This window comes from Phaseolus vulgaris, chromosome 6 (genome assembly GCF_000499845.2).
Source record: "Phaseolus vulgaris cultivar G19833 chromosome 6, P. vulgaris v2.0, whole genome shotgun sequence".
Classification (NCBI taxonomy): domain Eukaryota; kingdom Viridiplantae; phylum Streptophyta; class Magnoliopsida; order Fabales; family Fabaceae; genus Phaseolus; species Phaseolus vulgaris.
Window position 1 is genome coordinate 23,225,471 of NC_023754.2, and position 27,177 is coordinate 23,252,647.

Below are 27,177 nucleotides of genomic sequence, written 5' to 3' on the forward strand. Positions count from 1 at the left end.
CACAAAGCCTGTGGCACAACAAGTTAACTAGATAAATAGTAACCGTTTTTTTTAATGAAGAAAAACTTGTTCATAGAGAGATTAGGAATATTTTTACTCTTTCCTTTTAATCATCTGGGAGATCTTTTGTTGTTGGAATCCTATGTCGATTAAAGTATTTTATTGACTAGAGTATTTCATTGTATATAAATGGTTGATTAGAGTATTTCATTGTATATAAGTGGGTACAAATTTTAATATATGCTTTTTCAAGATTTTTTAAGCAAATTTTTATATAAATTTATTATAATATATTAGAATTTAGTAAGAAGTTGAAACCTTATAAAATTGAATGATATAAAAAAATTATATCTCAGTGAGATTTTCAATAACAAAATTATCATATACAAATCTTATGTTATTATCTTTGAGCCGCGATTTTATCGGTAAGTGGTCAATTTTACGGTTTTATAATATTAAATTAGATTTAATACGATTTCATGTGTTTTTTTCTTTTACGGTTTTAACAAGTGATTTGCAAAACTATTTTTTAAAAGTGTTATCAATTGAAACCTGATGTTAAAAAAAATTGAAACTGAAATCTCATTTAAATGATAGAATTACTTAAAATTTTAAGAATTTCACTTAAAATTAACAATTTTAAATCTTAGGCTACAAATCATTTGGACGGAATGTGACATTTGATGATATATCAATCCAATTTAAAGTTGCTTGAAAAAGATCACTTTTAATCTTAATTTTATTTATTTTGAAAGAGTATTAACAAAATAATTAAAACTATCAATTATCTCATTCACATATATATATATATATATATATATATACACACACCATATAAAAAAGTAAATTTATGCAACTTGGTTATTATATTTTGACATCTTACACAAATAGTTGGTCACAATTTGATCTAAATAGATTTTTCATGAGCTGATATTTGGGTTTAAATTGGATCAGTTTTTAAAACGATCCCATCCAATAAAAATTTGTTTTTTTTTTTTAAATTTTAGAATTGTCAAGTTTTCGGTTTATTAAGCTTTTACTGGACTGAAACGGTTACGAGGGTAGGTTTAAATTTAAGGAAGAGTAGAAAAGAAAAGAAGAAATGTAGTTAATTAAATTAAAGAAAATAAATAAATAAAAATATTATAGTTGATTGAATTGATGCAGTAAAATATATTTTTTATATTAATATATTAAAAAATAATTTATAAAATATATATATTTTAAATATAAATTAAAAATAAAAATTCTATTTTATTTATTATTTCAATAATTTTGTTTTAATTATTTATCTAAAAACGAAATTTTAATAAAATATTAAGTATATAATCTGGTATAATTTTATCCATAAAAATTATATACCTGTCTTGGCTGCAAATCTTTCCAATGTTGCAGAGAAGCTATTCTTTTCCATTTTATCTTATTTTCAACTTGTGTATCAACAAAGAAAACATTCAAAATACAAAATCCACCCAAGATATATAATAGGAAATGAAGAGATAAGAGGGCTATGCACTTGATATTGAATCAAAGACAAAAGCACTTCTTGGACGAAGATGATCACCATATGGTCACACACTGCACCTTTACACCCTATCACTTTTAAATATATTGTATAAAAAATCTAGAATACCAGCTGATATAGCTTGTATGTGCCAGCTGATGCATGAAGCAATGAAAACAAAAGAATAAATTACTTCAGCACCTTACCACTATTTCCTTGAAAGATATTATTATATCTCTAATGGGTATTAAGTATATTAGTCTTTTCGCCTGGCTTTTGATTCTACCTTATCAGATATGCATGATGACCAAAAAGTTGGTACCAGAGTGCATGCAGCTTGTATCAGAAGTCCAAGTGGAAAGCCTGAAAAATCAGTTCCTGTTATCTTAATATATGATGCAAGTGCAACACCAAGGTATCCACTCACAATGAATGCCAGTGCTACTGAAGACATAAGAAAGGCCATTACAGACCCCTCACATCCTGGTGGACACATCTGTGCTATTAGGACACTGAATGGGAGAATCTTGAAGAAAAACAGAACCTCCAAGAATCCTGAGAAAATCACCACGTAGAGTGAGTCTGGCACACCCATTTGCCGATAAAAACCTCTCACAAACAAGAAATCTGAAATCATGAAGAATGCCATCATAGCTTGAATGGCTGATATCAGTTTCCTTGGTGGGACAGATTTGAAGTATTGGTTATATATGATGCCCCATAGGAGCATGGTTGCCTGGCCAAACACCTTGGAGATACCCAATACTGATGAGTTTATTTTCAAATGCTGTGTCTGGTAAAAGAACATGGTGCCTGTAAGGGCAGGAATAATGGCATAAGATGCTGTAAACCATGATATTGAGTATGCAATTTCAGGCTTTCTCAGAGCAACCAATAGCTGTGAAAGCTGATTTCTTATCCCAACAGATGGAGTCTTCGGAAGCCCAAGAGAACTCTCAGGAACTAAAATGGTTATGAAAAATTGGAGAGCAAGGATGAGGCCAAAATATAAGAACATGGTTTGAGGGTAGAACCGGCCAATAAAAATGCCGCCTAGAAGATTACCCAGGACTCCTCCTGCAGAGGAAGCTATCCAAACAAATGATTGGAGGTTGCCTGAGGAGGATGGTTGCGGGTGCTTGGTTGAGGAAGGACTCTGTTTTTCCATCTCTGCAACAATGGCATCATTTGCAACCTCAGCTATCGAAGCACCTAGATTACTAAGGAGGAGGTATGTGGAGATGGTGAAAATAGGCATGTTCGACGGAGAGATTGCTATGATTAGCCATGACAGTGCCTGCAAGAAAGCTGCATAAACAGATTCAGAGAAATCTTTTAGGAATTAGTTATATCTTTGGTAGAAATTAGAAATGTCATGAAACTACGAACATTAGTAACATGAACCAACTATCCCAAAAGCTTAACCTTATAGTTGAAGACAAATGAATGGTTTTATATTATATCTCTAACATGCCCTTCATACAAGATCCCTACAGACTCTAACTAAGCACGGATTATGAACAAGCTCACCTGACTTGTGCTAGAATTTAACTTTTTATCAGAAGAGAATGGGAAGAGGCAAGGAATGAACTCTGTTAGAGTCTAGACTATTTGGTCTAGAGGATCCAATACCATGTCATAAAACAACTATACTAAAAGCTTTAGTTATCAAGTGAAAACAAGAGAATGGTTTTACATCATATCTCCAACAACTGGAATGATTTTAAAATTCATAATATATGTGATTCTGTTAAAAACTTTAGTTGATGAATTTTTCTCCATATAATTGAAGAATATCAAAATCCAAGAATCAGGCTGGTTGCGCAAAATTAAAAAATGTCACAAAAGCTGTTCTTACAGATGAAAACTTAAATGGAGAAACTTTAATACCGATGAGGAAAATTCCTGAAAAGTCAGGCCTAGCAAAATGTCAAACCCAGAGGTCACCTGTTCATGCTAATTGTTCCCTATATGGGGTAAGCAACCATTATCATTTACCAATTCCCTCTAGGCCTATATTTTGGCTAGAATTGGCACATCAGGGGTTCTTGCTAATTAGGTAGAAGATGGAATAGCTTATAAGGAAAAGGACCAAGATTTTTGGATCGGACGGAAATAATCATACCATGTTGCACTTGAAATTAATATGATCCCAAAGTCCAATAGATATGGAGGGAGTAAGTTTAATTAAATCAATAAATGATGTAGTTGTAATAACTGAAGTGCATCAAAGGGATACAGAGACACTAAGTAGCATTGAATGAAATAAACACGAGCAATAGATTCAAGTGTCAGATAAGTATTTTAAATTCACAATCCTCATCCACATATTTTGTTGTAGGATACATGTATCTGAATAAACTGACAACGACGGTCCGGTTAGCACTTATTACAGCAAAGCAAGCTTTCAAGTAAACAAAGTGGGAAAGAAGAGAGTAAAGCGCATCAATTTGAAAGTTCCAAATTCTAAGTAGCATCTGCTCTAGTACTTGGAAACTATGCCAGAATGGTTTTCCATTGGAGTAAATATCATCAAATCCTAATATTACAAGTTCAACATTTTCCATTAAAAATTGTAAATACTTAATATATCTCTTCCATAAGATAGAGACACTTGCTTAAAGTGAAATGGTTGATATTGCTGATTCAGACGTCTCAATTTTGAACCCTTGATGGTTAAATTACCATACACTCAACAACCACCAACAATATATAGGGAGGGGAATGTTCTTTGGCAGTGAAACCAACATACTTCTATTCCTTGGATTTTGACGGAATGCCTATTCCCTTAGTCATACTGCACATCAACAACCAACTACAATATATATGGAGGAGAATGTTCTTCGGCACTCAGACCAATATGCTTATATTCCTTGGATTTTGAGGGAAGTCTTGCTTCCTTAGTCATATTCCGAGACAAAGCCATTTACTTCGCCTCTGTTTAGTGATCAGCACTTGGTTTTGATCTAGGAGACAAGACATCTTGTTGAATCTGAAGAGGATGGGAGGACCATTTTGAATATAGTCTATCTTTATTATAAATTTGTCTTAGAAGGATTCCTTATCACCCTTCAGATAAAAGTTTCTTCTGTTGAAAAACAAAAAGAAATCGGTTCCTAGAGGGAATTGTGATCTTCCAAATTTCCTTCATAAGAGAGCTTACAAAATATATGTCTCTATATTCAAACAACAATAATACCAATTCATTTTACAGTTCCTATACACTGATTTTGTGTTAGTTTAAGAAGTCTTGTCTTCACAAAGTTTAAGTCTGAGACCCCTTTCCAGCCTTTGGCTTGATGCAAGGAAGAGTCGATAATGTTTTACCATTTAACTACCCATCAATATAAAAAGAATTTAAGAATCCATATTCAGACTTAAGAGAATATACAAAACAAATCCCAACAAAAGCAAAAAAGTAAGATACCAAACTCTATCTCGTTAGTCCAGAATCTCAATCCTACTCTTTCTTTATGCTTTTTCCAATTAAAGCAACTCACACCGAAGGAGCAGATTCTTCTATTCATAGTTATACACACAAAGGATCAATTCATCCATTCATCTATTCCAAAGAAGAATAAGAAGGAACACAACACAACACAATCAATTCTCAATTCCCAACTCCCAACAGCATGAAACCAACAACTATCTATTGACGGCTGTAAAAGTGTGCAACTTGGGCTTTAACATGAACAAAAAAGAGAGAGAAAGCAGAAGGGTATAGAGAAATGAAAAGAGTGAAGACCACTTTACCTCCAAAGGCGATGTAGGGAACTCGGTGCTGGCCAGAGATGTAGACAGAGTCTGAAACGAGGCCATAGAGGGGCTTCCCAACCATGGGAAGATTAGCTGAATTCTGAAGAATTTGAAGAGTGGAAGGGTCCACATTAAGGCCATCCTTGAGGTAGAAACTCACAACCAACCATGGAAAACACCTGAATCCTTGCACCCAGTACCCCAAACCCAGAACCTTCGTCAATTTCCCACCACCGCCACTGTCGGATGTTACCATTTTTATTTCACTTTCGTAACCGTTAAGGAAAGAGGCAGCAAGAGAGAGAGAGTTTAAGAACCAAATAGAGATTTAACTTTAGCTAAGGAATTGTTGTTGGAAAGAGGTTTCAACTTTTGAATGAAATGCATTGAGGTGCTTTTATTATGTAATGGTTTTCTGATCTGGAGTTGGAAGAGTAGCGAGACATGCATTCATCAAGTGACATTTGTTACTGTCATTCAACCATTACGTTCTCTTAACGACTGACACGTGCTTCCACCTTTCTTGTTTCTTGCATCCTTTAACATCTCGTTTTAGTATTTTAATATTTACATCTTTATGTAATTTTCTTACCTTTTCTTTTTTCAATTTAATAATTCTCTCAGTAGATTCTCCGGAATGTTCCTGTCACTGTGTATCTCATCTGATCTGACTCCATTGTTTTTAGTTTTGTTTGTTTTTTCATTTTTGGTTTTTCCTGCTACAAGAAAAAAAAAAGGGTATGTCAGCGCATTTGTGAACGTGGCAATTCCAAGTTCTAACAAAACATTTTATCATGAAATTAACATTTTTGTGAATGGAGTTTTAGAAAATCATGTAAAAATATTTTTTTTGTGTGTATAATAAATAAATCATATTTTATGTGATGATGAAACAAACAGTGATGTCCAAAGTGAAAAGTTAGAGGAAAGTGTAGTTTTTTACTAATTTAGTAGACGTTACTTTCAAAATTACTAAATTAGTATAATATTTGTAGTTGTTGAAACAATTGATCTAGATTATAAATAAATTGATAACTGACATTTTGATAAAATTACGTTATATGTATTTCATAAGATAGAAATTTAAATAATTTTTAGCTTATTTAATTTATTCACGTTAATGTTTCAGAATAATCTACATATATGAAATTTATATATTTGTTTGTTATATTTTTATTACTGATTTAATGCTAAATTAGTTTACTTTTTTTAATTAATAATTATTATTTTTATTAAAAAATAATAACTAACTTAAATTATAATAAAGAATAATTTTTTACATAAATATTCTTAAAATTTTATTTTATATAAAAAGTTTGTTTATAAAATATTTAAAAATATAAATTTATAATTATTAAAAATATGTAATTATCTAATATTAATATTTAATTCAATAATTTACAACTTTTAGTTTGTCAATTAATTTTATCACACCTTTTTAATTTAGTTTTTTCAACTTTAAAGCTGATAATTTATTTTTCAGCTACCTTTTCAACCAATTTTACCAATTTAATTTTATCAGACTGTTATAAATTATCTTAAATTATTTAGACATTAAGTTAAATAATTATACGTAAGAAATGAAAGTATCTTATATTCGTAAATAAAAATAAATAAACGACACCGTATTGGTAAAAAGAACAAAAACAAAATACAGATTAATAACATATATAATATTCTCTGTAACATCTTCGTCATAGTAACCAGATGAAGTAATGATTAAACAATGCAAGAGTTCCTTTAGGTGAATGAAAATTAGTTAATAAGAAAGAACCATGATTAAACCTTGTCATACACAAATTTCATGGTCATTCGGTGTACTAACTAAGAAAACGAAACATATATTACCTACTCTCAGACTAATCACAATGTGTAAGCCAAATGGTTAAGTCACATCACAACCACACTACTCATCATTCTTTTCATATCCTTAAAGAAGGCTAGAAGAACTAACTGCAAAAGGACATGATATTTTCAGAACAAGGAACAACTAAACTAATTGACTGTGAAAAGAGACATAATGCTTCATAAGAGGTCCAGGCACCAGTCCAAACAGAATACTCAACTACAGGAATCTCAATGAACTAGGAAAATTCCATGTAATAATTTTGCCAATGAACCTAGAAAAATTTCATTTGGAAGAAAATCTGTGAGCAGGGAGGACAGGCAGAGTGTTACAAATGTCAAACCAACACTGCAGTTACAAGTGATACAGTAATGAACCAGAAATCTCAACTAACAAAAGATGATCCAAATAGATTATTCCAACAGTTGGCTGTTAATCCTTAAATCTGTTTGGGGCCTCTAGAACTTTCTTCTAAAATTCATTCACGAATAACCGTGAGATGGCAACTTAAAAACATACATTAAGGAAAATTATGATCCCAACCAACAATCAAAATTTTACTCCATAACTGCAACTCCTCCAGCAGCTTTTATTTTTTCTATTATGTCATTTGCCTCCTCTTTTGTGACTCCTTGTTTTAGCACAACTGGAACCTTTTCAACAAGATCTTTGGCCTCTTTCAATCCCAGGCTAGTAAATGTTCTTACCTCCTTAATCACCTTGATCTTTGCGGCAGCATCAAATTTCTCCAACTTCACATCAAAAGCTGTTTTCTCTGCCTTTTTCTCTTCGACCTTTGGTCCAGCAGCACCACCTTCTGGACCCATGTCCAAGCCATCTGTGGAAATTGGCTGCAACTTTGGAAGATTTAATCTTTCAGACAATGTAGGCATAATTTGACCACGTTCTTCTTCCGATAGTTCTCCAATTCGTTCTGCAAGCTGAATGATCTTTTCTGAGGGTGGAGGTCTGGGGCCATAAGGATCATAGAATTGAGGAATTTTGTACTTTATTGGCTTAGCCAGAGGATCTTTAGGAACAGAATTAGTCTGTAAGGCTCGAGATTGCAAGGGCCCACATATATCCCGCTGAGGGAGACGACAGATTAATCTGGAAATGGGGGTAAACCTCATCTTTTTATTCAATCAAAATAGTGACTCATGAAACCAATATGTTGGAAAAGATGCTCTTTCAACAAACTAGGAGCACCAACCCTGTAACAATTTCACAACATAATAAGGTACAACATAATAAGGTTGAGCTGTGAACCGCAGAACATATAACATATATGACCGCAGATACAACTTCAGCTATTCATCCAAATTCTCACCCCAGTCACTTCAAACAGAAGATATCACCATAAAAGAAGGCAGAACATACTACACATGTGAAACATCAACTTCTAACACTTCCAATTTCAAATATAGCAATGATATGTGAACAGCCCATGAGTCCAACCAAATAATCTAACACACCTTTGGCATCTCTCTTCCTATCAATCATATCATCTATATACCCACACTTTTCTGTCTTCTCTCTATTTATCTCTTCCCAGGGTGTCCTACCCACCATTTTCCTTTTATAAAACATCTCAAAATCAGGAAAATGAATTTGGAAGTGTTCTAAACTCGAAACAAATATTCCAGGAGAACATCTATAAACACTCTTGTTAAAATCCAAATCCAAACATCAAATGCCCATCTCATAATTTTCTCCCCCAGATACAATATGCATATTTCACAATTCATACACAACAAGACAGCAACTATAATTGAATCACAACCAGCGCGCAACAAACAAAAAACTAGTAAGCAAACTGAACTTAGTAGTGACCACTGGAATGAAACACAACAAAATTCAACATAGTATAAAAAAATTGCATTTCTTAAAAATAATTAAATTTCATATCCCTGCAATCTACGACGGAAAGCCACACAAAAAAAATGGAGCAAGGCCACTAATTTAGGGGATTAATTAAACCAAATCGAATTTAAAAGTACATTGATTGGAAAATTTTCATAGTGCTGAGAAAAAGTACCGAGGAGTTAATAAAAATACTGAGGGTGATTAGTGAATTGAATTTGACGGTCCTATCTATCTATCATATGAAAACATAAACTTTTCTTCAATTAAAAAGAAAAAATGAAAGAAAGAAAGCATGTGTTACCTTCTGGAAGAGGGTGATGGACTTGCAATTTTGACGTACTGTACTAGTGAGGTGAAAAAATGGTAGAGGAAGGAAGAATGAAAAATGCGGGATTAGGGATTGCGGTGCTGTGAACAAAGCAGGCTGCGCAATTGGGCTTGCAAAGTTGGGCCATGTTAAGGAAGTCAAGAAATTACTTTCCGCGCCTCCATTTTTCCTCCTACACCTCCAATTTGCCCTACCACAAATGTATTTTAGATTGTATAATTATATAATTTAGATGAAGTACTTAATAATATATTTTTGACTCTTAAACATGCGTTCAAATTTTGTAATAAAAAAATATAAAGTATAACCATTTGTGTAGAAAAAAATAATAGAAGTGCGAAAAGGAATTATCTAAAATAGATTAACAATTTTGATTTTGTAATATTTTAAAAAATATATTATATTAATATTTATTTATGTTTCTGTAGAAACTTTTGTTGATGATATAGATTTTACTGGAGGAAAAAATATCTATTATCTGTGTCTAATCTGTAGATGAACAAACACAGGGATTCCAAAACTTGCGATGAAAACACCTCAAACAAATCAAAATTAAAGTAAAAAACCAAACATGTCAGTTTTTCAGAACCAATGGCTGCGTCTTCCCCTCACTCAATCTCTATTCTCCAAGTTGCTTCCCAGAACCTTTGCAGCAGTGTTATCCACAAGACCATGTTCCGTTTGGTGTCATTCAGTAGCTCGTAACACCACTGTGCCCTCTACTCCAGGTTCATCGTTTCCTTCGCTTTTCATTTCTTATGATACCATTTCCCCCCATTTGTTAATGTTATTAGTTTGAATTTTCTGGGCAGTCATAGGATTCAGTTTTTTTAAGAGTTTAATTTCTATGCTTTGTTGCCTTAAACAGTTTAACACTTTCAACGAATCAGAAATTGTTGTTGTAACTTTGGAGGTAGTCATCGTAAAATGTAACAAATTTACATTCATGATCGGTTGTGATTTGTTTAAGATGTAAAAAATAAATAAAACCTTACCGTTAGTGCGTACACTATTTAATCTTCTGATTTTTTAGAAAAAAATATTTATTGGATTTCCCTGATATGATTGTTTGTGTTATTTTTAAGGTGTTGTGGACAATACTTTTGATGCACCTAAAGTGAAAGTATTGAAAGAGAAAATGGAACTTCTGGGCATCAGCTTGGAAAACTCTTGTTTGCCCGGGCAGTACCATAATCTGTTTTGTCCAAAAGTATCTACTTTTATTTTCTTTTAAAACTGTAATCCATTTTCTGCCCCTAGTCTTTTGTGTGTATTTGGTTTTAAGTAGGTTTCTGAATCTTGTTTGTTTTGATATTCTAGTGCAAAGGTGGGCAATTAAAGGAGAGGAGTTTGTCTTTTCACATTATCTCTAATGGGTATGCTTCGTCTACTTGCTTTGTGTGTGTGGTGATAATTGTGTGTTTTGATGTGATGTGTTTTGGAAAATGTGTGTAGTGAATTTGCGATGTGGAGGTGTTTTCGAGCTAAATGTGGTTGGGCTGGTCAGGTGACATAACATGGATTTATAAATTTATGTCTCCTTTCAAGCATAAAACATGTAATGGGTAACAAAGATATACTGCTTCCACATGATTATTTGGTTGTAGGTTTTCGCAGATGATAAGGAATTGTACAGTGGGGTTTGTACTAAGGCCAAGTTTTCTAGAAAAATAGCGGAGGAGAGCTTAGGATTGGAACCACTTAGTCCTAAGGTATACAGCTTGCTTTTGGCATTTTGAATGGTTAATAGCTGTAGAATAATTGCCAAATTCTCAGAATGACCCCTCTCTCTCATTTTGCTGATAATTGTTATCATACCAGACAGATGTCTTTTGAAGGTCTTTTATTCAAATGAAGTAGGGAAAATTGATTATCTTGTTAAGTGTGCTGATCTTCTCGTTGTTCTCTGACCCAACATACAAAGAATGCACTCTTAAGGGTATCCAGGGTGGTAATGCGTTATAATTACTATTTTTAGATGAAATAGACACATGGCTTGACTTTCTTGTGATTTTGGCTTTACTCTCCCTATTTTTTAGGCAAAATAACTAAGGATTTACTTGATACTTGAAATAAGGTTCACCTGGACTTATGTTCAAGTGTTAAATCAATTTCAATGACATACTATTTTTTCCCGGTGACCCTCATGGTCCTAGTATAACCTGTGGCTTGTTAATTAATATCTCACTATTGAAGGTCCAGTAGAGGTTTAGAAATATGATGTAATGGCTAGTAAATAGTATGCTCTTAGAAGATTCACTATTCAATCATGCTAGTGAATCTGGTTAAGGATTTTGCAATGGCCAAGTGTGAGCATGTAAAAATCTACTACCTTGATTGAGTATTGCCTGTCAAGTTATCAGAGACTGTTTCTTTATGTGCTCATGTCAATATATTGCAACCTTCAAGTGTTAGTCAGATTATTTGCTTATGTATAGATTTTTTTTCCCTGTTTTAGCTTGTTGCTTACTTTAAAGAGAGACTGATATCAGAGAAAACCCTGAGCAGAAATTCTGTAAGACAACTGTCTGACAATAAGGTATTTTCACAGTTCTGGTTTTGTAATTGTAAAACTTGTTCCTTTAAATTGCTAGATAAGCAGAATCCCGATCTCTAATTGGTGTTTGATGTCCCGTACTCTGCTAGGACTCATATAGATGCTTCTTTGATTGGTTATATACCATTTCACAAGGGAAAAAGAATCTTCATTGATCTTGCCATCTTGAATTCTTGAAATCTGAACTAAAAGACTGATATCATGTGCATTTTTGGACTTTTAACTAAAGCAGTGAGTTTAGATTTTGAATATAGTTTGTGGCAATATAATGATGGCTAAATAAGGTTTTATTGATATTAGATTGATAAATTAAGCTTTAAAGTTGGTGTTCTGTTTCCAACTGGTCTCAATTACTGCAATTGAACCTTAATGGGGCAATAGTGGAGGGAAATATAAATCCATTTACATGAACCAGAGAGGTAGTGCGTACACAATTTTTTATTTGCAGAAGGAAAATTTGCTTTAGTTGTCATGGCTTCAAAATCATGAAAAGAATCTTAGCAACGATCATAATTGTTGTGGTTTCTTCTCTCAGTCTTGTAAACATTTCTATCTGTGATTTAGTTCTTAAGAACTTAACTAGTTAGTGGTTCTAAACTTCATTGCGTACTGCAAATTTTGCAGGCAGTCATTGCTTTTACTTATAAACAAAATGGGTTGCTTGTTGGCTGCAAATACAGAGCACTGGAGAAAAGATTTTGGCTGGTAACTTTTCCTGTTTGCAAATAGTATTCATTACAGTGAATGATGTGTTTTGAAATGACTAGCATTTCATGTACAATTATTTAAAAAAAAGACAACTGTGGTGTTATTCATGGAAAAAAAAAAGGATACAGGCAAGGCTACATTTTCTCCTTGCCTACACTTCCTTTTGTAGAAATAGGGGGAAAATATACAAATCTATGACAAAAAGTTATGTCAACAAGTGAGTATCACTCCTTGACGCTATTTCTATCACTGACTCTAGCGATCATCAGCCATTTCAGTAGATTTATAAAGATTAACATTACAGGTGAATGTATAAGACACAGGAGCCTATAATTGTTTCTTTCTGGAACCTTCTAATGCTATGCTGCTCGTATATGAATAAAAAATTTAGAGTAAACCGTCTAGTTGGTCCTCCAAAGATTATGGCAAACCCTTTACAAATAATTACTTGAATGAAAATGGAATAATATTTTTTGAGAAAATGAATAATACAAAGCTTTAAGCCACGGTATAATTATAAACTAGAGTAAATAATTGCTAATTGACTCCCTTCCTAGAATAAAACAATTTACAGTAACTAAATACAAAACTATCCTACTAAAATTGACCCCTTCCCTGTAAATTCTCTGCTTGGAATGTGGGAGTGGGACTTGTAACAATAATTTTGTCACAAAATTAATCCTTCAAATTAGTCCTCTGTAGACTTTTACCACCTTATTCCTTAAAAAGTTTAATATTTCACCATATTCATCCTCGTAGAAGACTAAATTGGTGACACTAAGAGAAGTATGGTAACTATTTTGTATTTTTGAGGACTTATGCCATGACAATTTATTTGGGGGAGATTAATGTGGTGATACCCTAGTTTCTAAGGGACGAATTTGGTGACAAATCTTTGTAGGGTTAATGTGATTGCATCCTATTCTTTGGAGGACTACGTTGAGGGTTTAAAGATGCACATTTTGATATGAAGTTTAATTGATCTATCTGGATACTAGGTAACTTTATGTTTATTCAGATGCTCGATTTGATTTTCAGGATAAAGGCACAGAGAAGATACTATATGGAATTGATGACATTAGTCAAGTATCCGAAATCATCATTGTAAATTTTTTTCCCTTACTTCTCCCATCGGTATCTTCTTTTGTCTGACAATACCCAACTGAAAGCTGAAAAAAGAAAGAATTGAAGATATTCTTACAGTCCAATGATGATAATAGGTTGAAGGGGAAATTGATAAGCTTTCATTTGAGGAGGCTAGCTTTCGGAATTGTGTTAGTGTTCCAGTGGGTGCACCAGTAAAGGTTTCTTCAAAAGATTTGCCACCAATAGAGAAGGTTTGTGTGTGTGTTATTATTAAAATTTGTTTTCACTTCTCTTTTAAGGTCGAGTGAATATTCAATGTAATATGCCTTACTAATGCAAACATCCGTAATACTTCTTGTCTTCTTCATCAAAACTATTTGTCTTTCTTATCTATCTATCTAATGAAATAGATTAGATGTGATCTTCCGAATGAAATGTAGTTGGCCCCTCTGTAGTTTTGTCCGTGTGTTCATTGATTATGATTATTAATTGTCTGATTGCAACTTACCCTTTCAGGATTATTTCATTTCAAATACCTAGACTAATTTACTCATCTAATTTTTAATTTTTATTGTGATGAGATACAAGGTTTTGTGGTTGTTATTGTACTTTGGTAGTTGAAAATGTAATAACAAAGAGTCAAAGTACAAATCATTTAGCGATAACTGTTTCAAGGGTGATCTTTGTGTTTTAAGACCACTTTCATTCTAAGAATTTTTACTAGTTATAATCCTTAACTTTGAAAGGAAGAATCGTTTTCTGCTTTTTCCTGTTACCTACTAAATCATAACTAATTGGATTTTACTGCAAAAGTGTCCAAGTATAGAGAGCCTTATTCTTTGAAGATCTGTTATACTGATGTTGTGTATAAAGTCTGTTCATGCCAACTCACCTTTTATTTGTTTATTTAATGATGGACCATAATCACACATAACTTTCATGAGAGCAAAAAAAAAAAAATGCATCCAGTCATTCCTTCTCTGCCTTAAGAACTGATCCGTGGTTATCTTTCTACATTCTCATAAAGTATGTGTTTCAACCAATTAATTGATCAACTTAATATATTAATCTGTGCATACTTATGAAATCAGGACACTGCATTCCAATACCTGTGGAACTGCAAAGAGTACTTGGATAAGGTACACACATTTGACATCTTCCCAATAAGTTGAATCTTTCTAGCGCAGAAGCGAACTGCTTAGTAGCTTGGTTTCCTCTTTGTTCTTTTAGGCAGTTCGCATTATCCTGGCAACTGATAATGATCCGCCAGGTCAAGCTTTAGCAGAAGAGCTGGCACGACGCCTTGGCCGAGAAAGGTTATATATGGTGTCATTTATTTTCCATGTTATTGTGTGGAAGTACCAAATATTAACTAAAACTTGAGACTTGGATGTGCACATAGCATGTTGCTTGAATAATTTGGATATAAACCCTAAAGCTCAGTGATGAAGGTCCATGATACATTCATGGCACCTAAACTACTTAATGCATTTGGTTCAAATTTCATGCATGCAAAGGGGTCCATATCCTACTAAATAAATCAAATGCTTACCAAATCTGGCACCCTAATAATGGCTCAGAAAGTTTATTGGATCAGAGAGGTTACACTTTCTGTTCTTTTTCCAGCATTTGAGGTGTGGTGAAATAGTAAATGTTCACTTCTTTACTTTTCAATTGTGTTATGTACTTTGTATTTTCCTTCCTTTTTTGAATGACTTCAGGTGTTGGCGTGTAGTCTGGCCTAAGAAAGATGAATTCAGCTCTTTCAAAGATGCAAATGAGGTATAACTGGATTTTCTATATTATCAATATTTTTTTCGTCAAATTCAGTTCACTGATGGCTTGTGGAGTTTCTAAGAAAAATGAACTTTTCAAGGCCCAATGACACAAGAAATGTTAATCACACACTTCCTGAAGACACTCTTTATTATTGGTAATATTCATTGGAAATCGAAATATTTAATAGGTCTCAGTTCATCCTTAATGACCTCTATTTATGACTTCATAGTTTTTAATAAGTTCTAACGAAGAGATTAGAAGAAGTGTGCTGTTAGTATTGCTCAATATGATTTGTATTTTTCTCCTTTCAAATGCAGTATATTTGTATACCTTCAGGACATAATTATTTATCCATGGTTTATGACACTAGGTTCTCCAACACATTGGAGCTGATGCTTTGAAGAAAATAGTTGAGAATGCAGAGCCATATACAAATGCCAACTAGGTAATTCTATCTATGGAAGTGGATGCATCTTTCAGTGCTCAAGATCCTGGACTACTATTAAAATTTAATCCTATCAGAAAATGTAATGAAAATTGTGGTGTGACCATATTCATATTCTTTTTATGCTAACTAAATTTTAGTTGTTTAGAGGATTTCAGAAGTTTGAGCAGGTGAGTGTGAATGTATCTTCTAGAATAGCACTGAGTTTAATGAATTTAACTTTTTAATAAATTAAAATTAGTTTATATACAAAGTTAAAGTTAAAAGACATTAGACAACTTTTTTTCTGTTTATCTTTTTTAAGGGTTAGAAATGAAATTATTGAATATGAGTACTTTTTGCAAGTCACTCATGATTTGTGATGGTGGCTTTTGGAAATACTACCTTTTCTCAAAGAGTTGCATATGGCAATTAAGATGGAATACCTAATAATCTAATAAAATGGATAGAACAGTGTTTTAAAAAGTTCGATCACTTTAAGTATAGTTAACTAATCAAATATTTAACAAGTGATTCATTTGATTTTCCTTCCTGATTAAGCCGATATAAACATGCATTGACAAATCGACTTCTTATGGTGAATATATGGCTAATTATAGACATATATTTACATAGACAAATGCCATATATTTTATAGATCTCAAAAGCTTTATTTAAAGGTGTTACTAATTGACATTATATCAAAATATTAAAAGACACCACTTGAAAATTTTTCACTCAATATAAACAATTAACAAAGTATCAAAATAATAGAATAATAAAAATTATTTTCAATTTTAGAACAATTAAAAACAAAGAAAAAAAATTAGGACAGAAAATCTTTATAGGACCAAAATTAAAACACACTCATGACAAAGGTTTCTTACATTCTCATATTTGCTTCCCACAATTTCTCAATATGAAATAATAATAAAAAAATTTAGATTTGATGCTATATAATATAAAAAAAATTGATTTCGAAATAAGAAAATCTTTAAAAAAAAAAAATTCTAGAATGTCCATAATTCAGAAACCTTTTATTACATTTAGATAACATTTATCAAAATAATTATAAAATTTAAAAGATTATTTTCGTTATTGAATTGGTAAAAACAATTATAAAAGTGCAGGAAAATTTTAGGCACATTCTCCCTGCACCCAATGCTTTGTGTCTGGCACCCAATCAAATTTGTGAAAAGACCATATTACCCTTAATGAAATTAAAAACACATAAATTATGATCTGCACCCAATGCAAGCACCCAACAAATAGGGTTCTTCTTCTTCTTCTTCTTCTTCACCGTGAAGCAGCAGCAACCACCGTGAAGTTGCAGGGAGACACCGTGAGCCACCGTGAGCAGAGTTGGTTTGCTTCGTCGTGAGTGCTTCATCGTCAAAGAAGTTGAGGTACCGTTCATGGTTTTTTTTTCGTAGAGTAGTACATTCCGGATAATTTTATCCGCAAATCACCATTGGCTTCCGGATAATTTTATCCGTAGAACACCATCTGCTTCCGGATAAATTTATCCGCACATGAATATTGGCATCCGGATTTTTTCATCCGGACATGAATAATGGCTTACGGATATTTTTGTCCGTAGTGCAAGAATTGGTTCCGGATTTTTTTGTTCGTAATTCAAAAGTGGGTTCCGGATATTTTTATCCGTAAGCTACGTTTGACTTGCGGATATTTTTATCCAGATTGTTGTTATTGGTCTGCGGATATTAATATCCGTTTTAGTGTGAAATTTTTCACAAGTGTTTTAAACTATATGTGTTATAATTTTGTTATATATGTTGGATTGAATGTTACTTTTATGAAATGTAAGATGGTGCGGACTAGAGGTGGAGGAAGTTCTAATTTGGATCGTGTGCGTCCAACTGCATCGATTAGAAGAAAACGGGGTGGGCCTAGTACTTCAATTCCAAATGAAGAGTTTGAAGATTATATTGAACAAGAAGAAGTTGAAGTTGATGATGAAGGCTATCCAGGAGGGCCATTGGATAAGTCCTTACTTGTTAATTATGAACATCACGTAGCCAAACAGTTGTGGGATGGTTTGGTAAGTAATGAAAAATAAATTTTTGTATTTGTTATGTATTCCTGATTATTGATGATATATGTTGATTATTGTAGGATCGTGGTGAGCTGAAGGTCGTTTCACATGGGAGGAAGATAAATAAGTTAGGAGCACCTCATGAGCGCATAGAAGCTGTTGTAGAATTGTATGGCTTAGGTGGTCTGCTTCATGCTAGTTATGAGAGTCTAGACCGAGGACTGCTGTGTGCTTTTGTAGAGAGGTGGCATGCAGAGACAAACAGTTTTCATTTACCGGTTGGGGAGATGACCATCACTCTTGATGATGTGTCAAATTTGTTACATTTACCCATTGTCGGTTAGTTTTACACACAGGAAACCTTAGATTCTGATTCGGCGATTGATTTATTGGTAGAAGCCCTCCGTGTTGACCGTGCACTTGCATCTGAAGAAACAAGACACTGTCGGGGAGCTCATGTGCGCCTTAGCTGGTTAAGAGAAGTGTATCAAGATGCATGCTCAAGGAGGCAGTGGACTGTGGCTGCCAGAGCATACTTACTTCACCTTGTCGGTTGCACTATTTTTGCGGACAAGAGTGCTACATCAGTAAGTGTGTTTTATCTTGGATTTTTTGTTGATTTGAGCTTACCGAGGGATATTCTTGGGCAGCAGCTGCCCTAACTCACATGTATGAGCAGCTAGGAGATTGTAGTTATGCAAACACAAAGCAACTAGCTGGTTATGCAACATTGTTGCAGGGGTGGATTTATGAGCATTTCCCGTCTATAGGAATGAGACGTATGCAAGCATTGTATTCTGAAGATCAACCTCGGTGCAGGCTGTATGATGCTGGAAAAGGTACTTCAATTGTTGTTGTACGATCACAGTTGGATACATTGACACCAGCTTCCATTCGGTTTTGTCCATACAACGAGCACAGGGAAGAACGTCCATTCGAGTGGATTTCCTTATTCTGTGGTTATTTGAGGCTTGGAAATTGGACACAGCTGCACATGCCAGAACGTGTTCTGCGTCAGTATGGCTATACACAAATCATCCCTCGCAACCCATCTGTAATTGGACATGGTCATCCGGATACAAATGAAATGGACCGTCGATGGTTACATTTCAATGATTATGTCATACATGACTATGCCATAGCACGTCATCCTGACGCTTGCGTTCAAGAGTACATGGGTTGGTTTAGATCTGTATCACATCCATATGTGATTAATACAGATGAGGATGACCGTCCTGTACCGGTACCCTCAGATGCACGTCATCACGAAGCAGTGCCAAGTCATCATGAGGAGTCACATCCTGCTCTGGTATGCTTCTAACCTTGTTAAGATATTAATTTCTATTGTTTTTTTCTAATAGTATGTCATTCATGCTTGTAGGGTATTTGTCGTAGAATTACAGAGACATTGCAGCCATTACTTGATCATGGCGATGTCGTGGAGGGCAGCCCTGTTTGGGAAGGCATACAAGCAGCCATTATGTTAGCACGAGGAGCGACTGATGAAAGAGTTGTTTATGTCAGGAGACATGCACGTAGGAATGATTGATTAGGATTTCTCAATATGTCAGATGTATTACGATTTCTTTTTATGTAATATTTTGATCCATGACAATGTATCTGAACCTTAATTATATGTTTCAATATGATCCTTATCGGTTCTTGCTTCACGTTACTTTTATTTTATATGTTTCAATATGATCCTTATGTTTCAATATGACCATTAGTACAGAAATCACTGGCTTACGCATATTTTTATCCGTAGGCAAAAGTGTGACTTACGGATATGTTTATCCGTAGGCATAGCAGACTCTTCCGAATATTTTTATCCATAGGCAAAAGTGTGACTTACGGATATTTTTATCCATAGGCAAACCCTAAACTTCAGTGAATTCAACATTGTGTGTAGGACAACTGCAAATGTACTAAACATCCATAAATCTAAATTATGCTATTACAAATGTTATAATTACAAATATCGTCTAATGGACATTAGTTGGGTATAAACTTGTATCCGGCTAGTGTAGTATGTTGACCAAGTTTGGGCCGCCGGATAACGATGTGATGCCCACAATATATCCGTAGGTGGAATTGGACAACCATCTTTGAGCTTGACCTATAAAGGTAATAAATATAAGGTACACAAATCTTGATTTAGCACATCAATCTTGATTGGTTTAGTTTATACCTGGACAAAATGATTTCCGTGGACATGTCCAATTGCAATGATTCGGTGTTGACGGAAGTTACTTGGTGCTTGGGTTCTTAAAGGAAAAATACTCAATGATTGTAACATGGACAAAGAAACAAGAATGACATTATACCGATTTGCAATAACATATCCCATGTCTGGAATTGTCATCCACTTATTTGTTCCTGCCTGCAAGTACAATTGACAAACAAAGTTAAATAAAGAAATGCAATGTAAAAATGAAATGGTTTTAGTGGTTGGTACCATAGACATGTGTTCCACTAGAAGTGACTTCTTCAAGTATTCATATCTATCATCACCACCAAAGAGTTGAACATATTCTTGTCTTCATTCACTTAGTTCTTTTAACAAATTCATTCGAACAACAACCCATGACTCCTCTCCCATTCCCAATTGGGCAGCAACAGCACGGTAGCCACAATGGCCATCAGCCCTAACGTCAACAACATCAACAATATATGGATGATACCCTACAGGGAACTGATCAAGGAAAGGAATACATTTTGCTGGTACAATTTCTGGTAAGCTTTCTTCATTAGATTTTTTGCTTGCACAACTATCATGTTGTGAGTGTAAGAAATCCACATGTTCAAAATAAGAAGGGATTCGCTTAGTTGATCTCATGAATTTGGTAGGACGAGACATCTTTACAGCACCTTTTGTTTTCACCTTATGATCTGGTGCGTAAATAGATGTTTTCTCTGGAAAGGCAATATCCTGCAATTTACTCTTGATGTTAACCTTACCTGCAACATCCAACTCTTTAAACCGCTTCGCGATGACCTCAAACTCTTTATCAATTGACAACTCAGATGAAGATTGTTCAGTAGCAATGTCTTCAAAACTTAAACGAGTCCACATCACATGTACTGATTTAAGTGGTATGCTACCAACACCAAATGAAGCCAATTGACACGCACAAGGAAGACCATGAGTACATGTAAGACTACATCCACACCTACTTTTATCAAACCCCACTGATTTAACCCTATCAAGTTCTTCTAAAATAAGGTTCAAAGCATATTTAGACACAAAACCTAACAATTTTTTGTAAGCTGTAACCTTGAACCGATGTCCAACCACATGCAAACTCTTTTGGAATGAATCTTTGATTGCATTATGTTGTAAAATAATCATCTTATTGATGGAATCCCAGCAGAAACATAAATCCCCCATCGAATTTTGAAGAACTCTCTTTAGGCTCCAGTGTGCCGCCTCAACTCTGTTACTTGTTGTGTTTCCTAAGTGCATCACCTTATCTATCCATGCCTTGACAAATTTTTCTTTATGTGGACGTAACCATGTATCCATCACATAATCAACAAATATAGGCCATGGAGAACAGACAACTCGAAGAGCATTGACACGATCTTCAAAGGCCTCAACAATATCACAATCCACAACAGATCCCCACACTTCCATTACTTGATCCCATGCCTCTCTTGGATGCACCAACATTTTACATTTTGCTTTCACATTTTTATCAATGTGAAACCGACATAGCAAATTATAAGCTTCAGGAAACACCATTCTAATTGCATTCATTAAGGCAACATCTCTATCACATACCACCACCCTAGGGCATGAATCAACTCTTAAAAACAACCCTTTAAGTCTGTCAAGGGCCCAAAAAAAATTATTTTCCTTTTCTGCTGCTAGTAAACAAAATGCAACGGAGAAAGTCAAACCTGTAGACGTAATCCCAACAACCTCAAGTAACGGCATCCTATACTTGTTCGTCTTGTTCGTACTATCCATTAATATGACAATGTTAAATGAGTTCACCAATTTTATTGAATCTGGGTGTGTCCAAAATATATCTTGCACAATATTAGAGACCTCATCACACCTACACCAATGCACGTACCTGTCTCGCTCTATTCTGTGACCTCGTTGTGATCTTCGGTGAACAGTGATTGTATTATAAACCTGCTTAATCGTTGTCACATTCTTCTCATTTCTCTCTTTCATGGTTAGTAAAATATTTCTTGGCTTCGCCGCAGTTTTACTCATATCCTCAACCATAACATTTTCCTCTATACTTAACCTTCCAGCATAGGGATGACCCACCATTGTCTCTGCCAAGTCATGATTGTGAGAACCACAAATTAATTCAACCTTCCACCCTTGACCACCTTTGACTGGTTTGCCTCGCAATCTGAAAGGACACTCACACTTCCTACTTCCAGTTTGACTGACATCTACTTCTTTTTTATACCGTTTGTATTTACCTCCTCTCTCACAACCTAACAATACATAGGTCATCCTTCCTCGTTGGCCCGTCCATGTATCTGACCTTAATATAACAATGACAAACCCATAACTATAGCCAACACTTCTCGCCCAATCTAACAGCTCATCTCGATCACGAAATACCTACAATAACATTCTTAAAAATTTAAAAGAACATCTTGATCATCATGCCAAATTTAAAAATAATTCATATAAAAAACATTCACAACCCAACATTGACCATACCTCATTTGTAGAAAATGCCTCACTACATTCATGTGCCCTGTGTTCATTATCTAATGCGTTATAACTTGTTGACTGCTCCAGATCAACATCATCTAATCCATCCCACACATCAATCTCCCCTAAAACTCCCATGTATGACTCTGTTGTATCCATTCGGTTGATGAAAAAAATGAACACTTCACTTCCGGATAAATTAATCCATAACCAAAAAAATATCAACAGTTAACTTCCGGATATATATATCCGTAAGGCAATATTATGAACTACGGATATTTGCATCCGTAAGGCAAATACTAGTTCCAGATATTTTCATCCGTAAGGCAAATATGAAATACGGATATCAGCGTCCGTAGGCAAATCCTAGTTCCGGATATTATTATCCGTATAGAAAATTTTGACTTCCGGATATTAATATCCGTAGGCAGAAAATTTGAATTCCGGATTCCGATATCTGGGACCAGCTGAGCTCGAGAAAATAACCAAAAACGAACGAAAATGGATTACTTACCTCATTAACTTGCCAAACGAAGCTTACACTCAACTTAGCAACAATGAACGAAGCACAACCTTCTCTTTTGCAGCTCAAACCAAAGCTTCACACATTCATGAACTTCTTCTTCCTCACCATTCAATGTTTTCATAAATGAAGAAGACAAGGGCATTTTAGGATTTTAAAAAATGTGTCGGGTGCCAATCACAATTGATCGGGTGCAGGAAGCAATTGCCAAAATTTTATACATAATTTAAGCCATTTTAAAAAAAAATTGGCCCAATCTTGCTCCGAATACGGGCCCACCTACCTTTGGGTAAGGAACTACTTATTGGGTCGGGTAAAGCCATTGGCCCAATATTTTTAAAATCAAAGTCGCAATCTTAAAACTCATCGAAGTTTTTGAAATCACTGTCTTCGACTCCTTCTAACGAGCGCAAAAAATCGACCGTTGTTCTCTTTCACTTCCTCTACCAAATTCAAACTTTTTTTTTTTTTTCTGAATTTCACGATGCAGAAATTCAGAAAACCAGAATCTACTGACCGCCGAAATTGGAGCAATATCTTCAAATCTCTGGTTCAGTTGGTGCACAACCAGCAGAACCAGCTTCAATCGTTCGCGAGCCGCCACAAGTTTCTCGAAGATCGTCTTCGGATGCAAAACGAAGGGTGGATCTCCGATGTTCGCTTTCACAAGGATCAAATTTCTCAGGTAAATAGTGTTTTTTTTGGGCTCCGTTAAATTTTTTTAAAAAAATACTTTTTTATGTGTTTTAATTGCCACTTTTGTTTAGTTGAACGGGATTTTGGCCGTTGAGGAGAAAAACCGGTCTCTGGAAGAAGCGAAAGCGGATTTGGCGATGGGTTTGAAGCACAGAGAGGCTGCTATATTAAAATGGATTTTAGGTCAGTGAATTTTCTTTGATTTCTTGTTAGAAGTTTTTATTTTGTGCTGTTCTTAGGGAAGAGGTGTTTGATTTTGGTTCTTGGAGTTAAGTTTTTATTTTGTTGTTTTATTCCTTAATGTTTTGCTTTCAAGGAGCAAAAAGTTGGTTTTGTTGTTTTTATGAAGAATTGAGAGTGGAGAGAACTATTTTGTTATGGGCAGTTTCTTGACATGGTCAGATTTTTTGTTATTTGAAGTACCTGAGTTGAGTTTTGGGGGACAAAAGGTCTCTTTTTTATATGATTACTATGGGAAAATAGTCTCTTTTTTTGGGGGGGTGGGCGGGGTAAAAAGGTCTCTCTTGAGGCATTGCATTTGAAAGATAATCCAAAACAAATACTGCGGAAACCTACACATGCATTTACTTTGACCTCAGACTGGAATTATTTGCATAGGGGCAGAGTTAAATTAATAAGTTTTTGAATGTGAACAAGTTTATGTGATCTGAGATTAGAAGAAATGGCTTACCAGGTGCATTTATAATGTCAATCTTGGGATGGTCCTGGATGTAACATGATTGTGATCATTTTCATTTCCCAAATGTAAATAACTTTACATGATACATGAATGTAAGGTTAAATACCAGATTGGCTTATTCATTATGAAAGTTCCTGCTCCTGGATGTTTCTTCACTCTTTGCATGCAAAAGAGAAGTTTTCTATACATTCTCTGGTTAAGAGATGCTTTAAATTATTAATATCTTCGATTTGTTCAACTCAAGGGAAGTTTGTCAATTGTTGAAATAATAGGAGTTTGAAATTTTTATTTGACATTGTTCTAACTGCATTCGTTTATCTTTTAATTACAGAGCATACAGAGGATGAGTTGGGGGATTTGAAAGCATGGTTTGAAATTCTTTCTCGTAAATCCTCTGTTAGAGAAGTATGTAATCTGTCAGTCAGCCTTGTATATTTGTTGGGTTTTCTGATATTTCTTATGTATTACATTATGCTGAACAGTCACTTTATAACAGGACCAAGGAACAGCATCTAAGAATACTGACAAGAAGAAAAAAGGAACCACAGATAGAGGGAACAAGTCCATTTGGAATACTGCAGAAAAAGAGAACCATTCCTGCGAAATCGCGAATGAATTGAGTAGCTTAAAAGGTGAATATGATAAGCTTTCTTTAGAAAAATATTCGGAGGTGTCTGAACTCTTGGCGGAAAAGAAATTTGTGTGGAATCAATATAATATAATGGAGAATGATTATACTGCTAAATTAAAGACTAAACAAGCTGAAGTAGAAAAGGCAAATGAAAAGATAAAGGTACTTGTTTCCGGCATGGAGCAGCTACAGTCTGAAAATTATGAAAAAGATGTCAAAATTTGCGAATTAGAAAGTAAAATGGATGAGATGGAGACTGAGACAAAAAGATTAAACAATGAAATATGTGGACTCTCAGCGGAGTTGGAATCTTTAAGAAAATTCAGGAACAACCATACAACTGTTTTAAATCATTGCTCCGATGGAAATAAAGCATCTGGTTCGGGAATTGGTAAGAGCAACAAGAGTAGAAGTATGATTGTGAAGAAGGAAATATTTACACCCGATCAACCAGCTGCAATATCTTCTGGAAGGGTATGACACGTTCTTTTTCTAATTGCTTCTCTTCCAATATACTCTTGTTAATTTTGTCGGCATTTATCATTTTTGCACTTTGCTGGTTATTCTGGATTGGCTTATTCTGGATTGGCTTTCTCTTATAGAACTCAGTACTGTGTTCATGAACATGGTTGTATTGAAGTGCAGCCTGCTTCCAAAGTACAAATGCTTGAACTATGTATTCATTTCAATAGAAATGTGTATTATTCCACTGCATGAGTTCCCCCTCCCAAGCTTTGTATTTTATTGTCTACAAACATACTGTCTTCTGCTTTATTTGCATTCCATTTCCAACATCTGCAAATTCATGTTCTCCATAACAACTTGCCTACGTGATATCATACAGGCAGTTTAGCACATTTATTGCTCATTGAGCTGTATATTGGCTGTGTTTAGATTTACAAAGCATCATTATGTCTTGTTGTAGTGGTGTCGGTGGTATTCTCCAGTATTACTTTTTGGTGTACTTCCTGTGTCATGTTGAACAATAGTTTTAGATTTATACAAGGTTTTAAAAATGGAAATTTTTGAGAAAAAAAATGCATTCCTTATTGTTTTTTACATGTTTTCACTTCCTGAATGTTATTGTCCAGGGGAAAAAAAGCACAAAGAGGAAAGAGCCTCCAGTTATTCCCACCTTAGAGATTCCGAAGCTATTCACTTCCAGCTTCAAGGTTCCAAAACTGAAGGTCCTCAGTGAGCGTCAGAGATGACAGATGACTCCTCTCGGAGATGTGTTAGTCTTTGTATATGGCCTTTTGTATTATTATACGCTCTTGATGTAAACTGTGTATCATGTATGAGCTTTTAATTAAACATTCTGTGTAACTTTGGAATATAGATATTCCAGGTAAATTATATGTAAAACAGCCTTTAGCTTCGTTAATCTTTGTTCTCATTCTAATGAAGTTGATTTTAATAATGTTAATTTAAGTAAGTGATTTAATTATTTATTACTAAATAAAAAATGTTTATTAAGAGATTATTCAATATACATGAATGTTCGTTTTGTCCTTTTTGATATAGGATTTTTTTGAGTTTCACTGTCAAGCGCCTAGTGCATGTCTCATAAGAAACAGCAGTTATAAGTTTTTACTGTAGGAAAATAACTTAACGGAACTTTTATGAAATAAAAATGTTAATAAAAAAATACTAAAATATAAATAGAAAATTTATAAGGATCAAAATAATATAAAAATTATAAGAAACCAAAAACAAATGTAAGAAAATTTTAGAGACAAAAATAAAAGAATGTGCATATCCATCTGGCATAGCAACATGTCACTTAATAAAGATACTATCATGTGATATTAATAAACAAAACGTTAAAAATCAATAAAAAAATGCCTAAACTACATACAAATTTGGCAAATTTAAGAAGAATAAAAAATTATTTAAGTTTTAATATTGTCTAGCTACATATAGATATTTTACATTGTTTTAATTTTGTTCTGATAAAATATTAGGAACATGTTTTTTTAATATACTTAATTATTAACGGGAATTCAGTATAAACGTTTATGAATTTTGACCTA

General features: G+C 34.1%; 6 protein-coding genes across 6 annotated transcripts; 4 read left to right on the forward strand and 2 right to left on the reverse strand.

Moving 5' to 3' along the window:
- Positions 1-1,482: 1,482 nt before the first annotated feature.
- LOC137831991 (probable folate-biopterin transporter 7) lies at positions 1,483-5,979 on the reverse strand. Its single transcript, XM_068639936.1, has 2 exons — positions 5,258-5,979; positions 1,483-2,812 (listed from the first exon to the last, which is right to left on the reverse strand). The coding sequence occupies exons 1-2, from the start codon at positions 5,514-5,516 to the stop codon at positions 1,761-1,763; spliced, it is 1,311 nt and encodes a 436-aa protein (XP_068496037.1). The 5' UTR covers positions 5,517-5,979; the 3' UTR covers positions 1,483-1,760.
- Positions 5,980-7,366: 1,387 nt separating this feature from the next.
- Positions 7,367-9,402, reverse strand: LOC137831992 (uncharacterized). The gene is made up of 2 exons (XM_068639937.1): positions 9,274-9,402; positions 7,367-8,320 (listed from the first exon to the last, which is right to left on the reverse strand). The coding sequence occupies exon 2, from the start codon at positions 8,237-8,239 to the stop codon at positions 7,664-7,666; it is 576 nt and encodes a 191-aa protein (XP_068496038.1). The 5' UTR covers positions 8,240-8,320; positions 9,274-9,402; the 3' UTR covers positions 7,367-7,663.
- Positions 9,403-9,739: 337 nt separating this feature from the next.
- Positions 9,740-16,128, forward strand: LOC137831995 (primase homolog protein). Its single transcript, XM_068639941.1, has 13 exons — positions 9,740-10,028; positions 10,386-10,510; positions 10,621-10,676; positions 10,756-10,807; positions 10,908-11,012; positions 11,759-11,839; positions 12,482-12,562; positions 13,604-13,669; positions 13,786-13,902; positions 14,743-14,790; positions 14,882-14,967; positions 15,373-15,433; positions 15,801-16,128. The coding sequence occupies exons 1-13, from the start codon at positions 9,872-9,874 to the stop codon at positions 15,873-15,875; spliced, it is 1,110 nt and encodes a 369-aa protein (XP_068496042.1). The 5' UTR covers positions 9,740-9,871; the 3' UTR covers positions 15,876-16,128.
- A 1,042-nt stretch (positions 16,129-17,170) lies between these two features.
- Positions 17,171-18,283, forward strand: LOC137833127 (protein MAIN-LIKE 1-like). The gene is made up of 3 exons (XM_068641499.1): positions 17,171-17,260; positions 17,683-17,916; positions 17,991-18,283. Exons 2-3 carry the CDS (start codon positions 17,683-17,685, stop codon positions 18,252-18,254), a joined length of 498 nt encoding a protein of 165 aa, XP_068497600.1. The 5' UTR covers positions 17,171-17,260; the 3' UTR covers positions 18,255-18,283.
- A 42-nt stretch (positions 18,284-18,325) lies between these two features.
- On the forward strand, positions 18,326-19,477 carry LOC137833129 (protein MAINTENANCE OF MERISTEMS-like). The gene is made up of 2 exons (XM_068641500.1): positions 18,326-19,219; positions 19,292-19,477. Exons 1-2 carry the CDS (start codon positions 18,578-18,580, stop codon positions 19,457-19,459), a joined length of 810 nt encoding a protein of 269 aa, XP_068497601.1. The 5' UTR covers positions 18,326-18,577; the 3' UTR covers positions 19,460-19,477.
- A 3,992-nt stretch (positions 19,478-23,469) lies between these two features.
- LOC137831993 (uncharacterized) lies at positions 23,470-26,575 on the forward strand. Its single transcript, XM_068639939.1, has 5 exons — positions 23,470-23,802; positions 23,885-23,996; positions 24,845-24,918; positions 25,010-25,618; positions 26,236-26,575. The coding sequence occupies exons 1-5, from the start codon at positions 23,602-23,604 to the stop codon at positions 26,353-26,355; spliced, it is 1,116 nt and encodes a 371-aa protein (XP_068496040.1). The 5' UTR covers positions 23,470-23,601; the 3' UTR covers positions 26,356-26,575.
- The last annotated feature ends 602 nt before the right edge of the window (positions 26,576-27,177 follow it).

Coding starts and splice junctions, on each gene's coding strand:
- LOC137831992 (XM_068639937.1), bottom strand. CDS start 8,239: ATGAGGTTTACCCCCATTTCCAGATTAATCTGTCGTCTCCCTCAGCGG.
- LOC137831993 (XM_068639939.1), top strand. CDS start 23,602: ATGCAGAAATTCAGAAAACCAGAATCTACTGACCGCCGAAATTGGAGC. Junction 23,803..23,884: donor ACAAGGATCAAATTTCTCAG/GTAAATAGTGTT, acceptor ACTTTTGTTTAG/TTGAACGGGATTTTGGCCGT. Junction 24,919..25,009: donor GTAAATCCTCTGTTAGAGAA/GTATGTAATCTG, acceptor ACTTTATAACAG/GACCAAGGAACAGCATCTAA.
- LOC137833127 (XM_068641499.1), top strand. CDS start 17,683: ATGGTGCGGACTAGAGGTGGAGGAAGTTCTAATTTGGATCGTGTGCGT. Junction 17,917..17,990: donor AACAGTTGTGGGATGGTTTG/GTAAGTAATGAA, acceptor TGATTATTGTAG/GATCGTGGTGAGCTGAAGGT.
- LOC137831991 (XM_068639936.1), bottom strand. CDS start 5,516: ATGGTAACATCCGACAGTGGCGGTGGTGGGAAATTGACGAAGGTTCTG. Junction 2,813..5,257: donor TCCCTACATCGCCTTTGGAG/GTAAAGTGGTCT, acceptor CTGTTTATGCAG/CTTTCTTGCAGGCACTGTCA.
- LOC137833129 (XM_068641500.1), top strand. CDS start 18,578: ATGTATGAGCAGCTAGGAGATTGTAGTTATGCAAACACAAAGCAACTA. Junction 19,220..19,291: donor AGGAGTCACATCCTGCTCTG/GTATGCTTCTAA, acceptor TCATGCTTGTAG/GGTATTTGTCGTAGAATTAC.
- LOC137831995 (XM_068639941.1), top strand. CDS start 9,872: ATGTCAGTTTTTCAGAACCAATGGCTGCGTCTTCCCCTCACTCAATCT. Junction 10,677..10,755: donor TTTCACATTATCTCTAATGG/GTATGCTTCGTC, acceptor AAATGTGTGTAG/TGAATTTGCGATGTGGAGGT. Junction 15,434..15,800: donor CTTTCAAAGATGCAAATGAG/GTATAACTGGAT, acceptor TTATGACACTAG/GTTCTCCAACACATTGGAGC.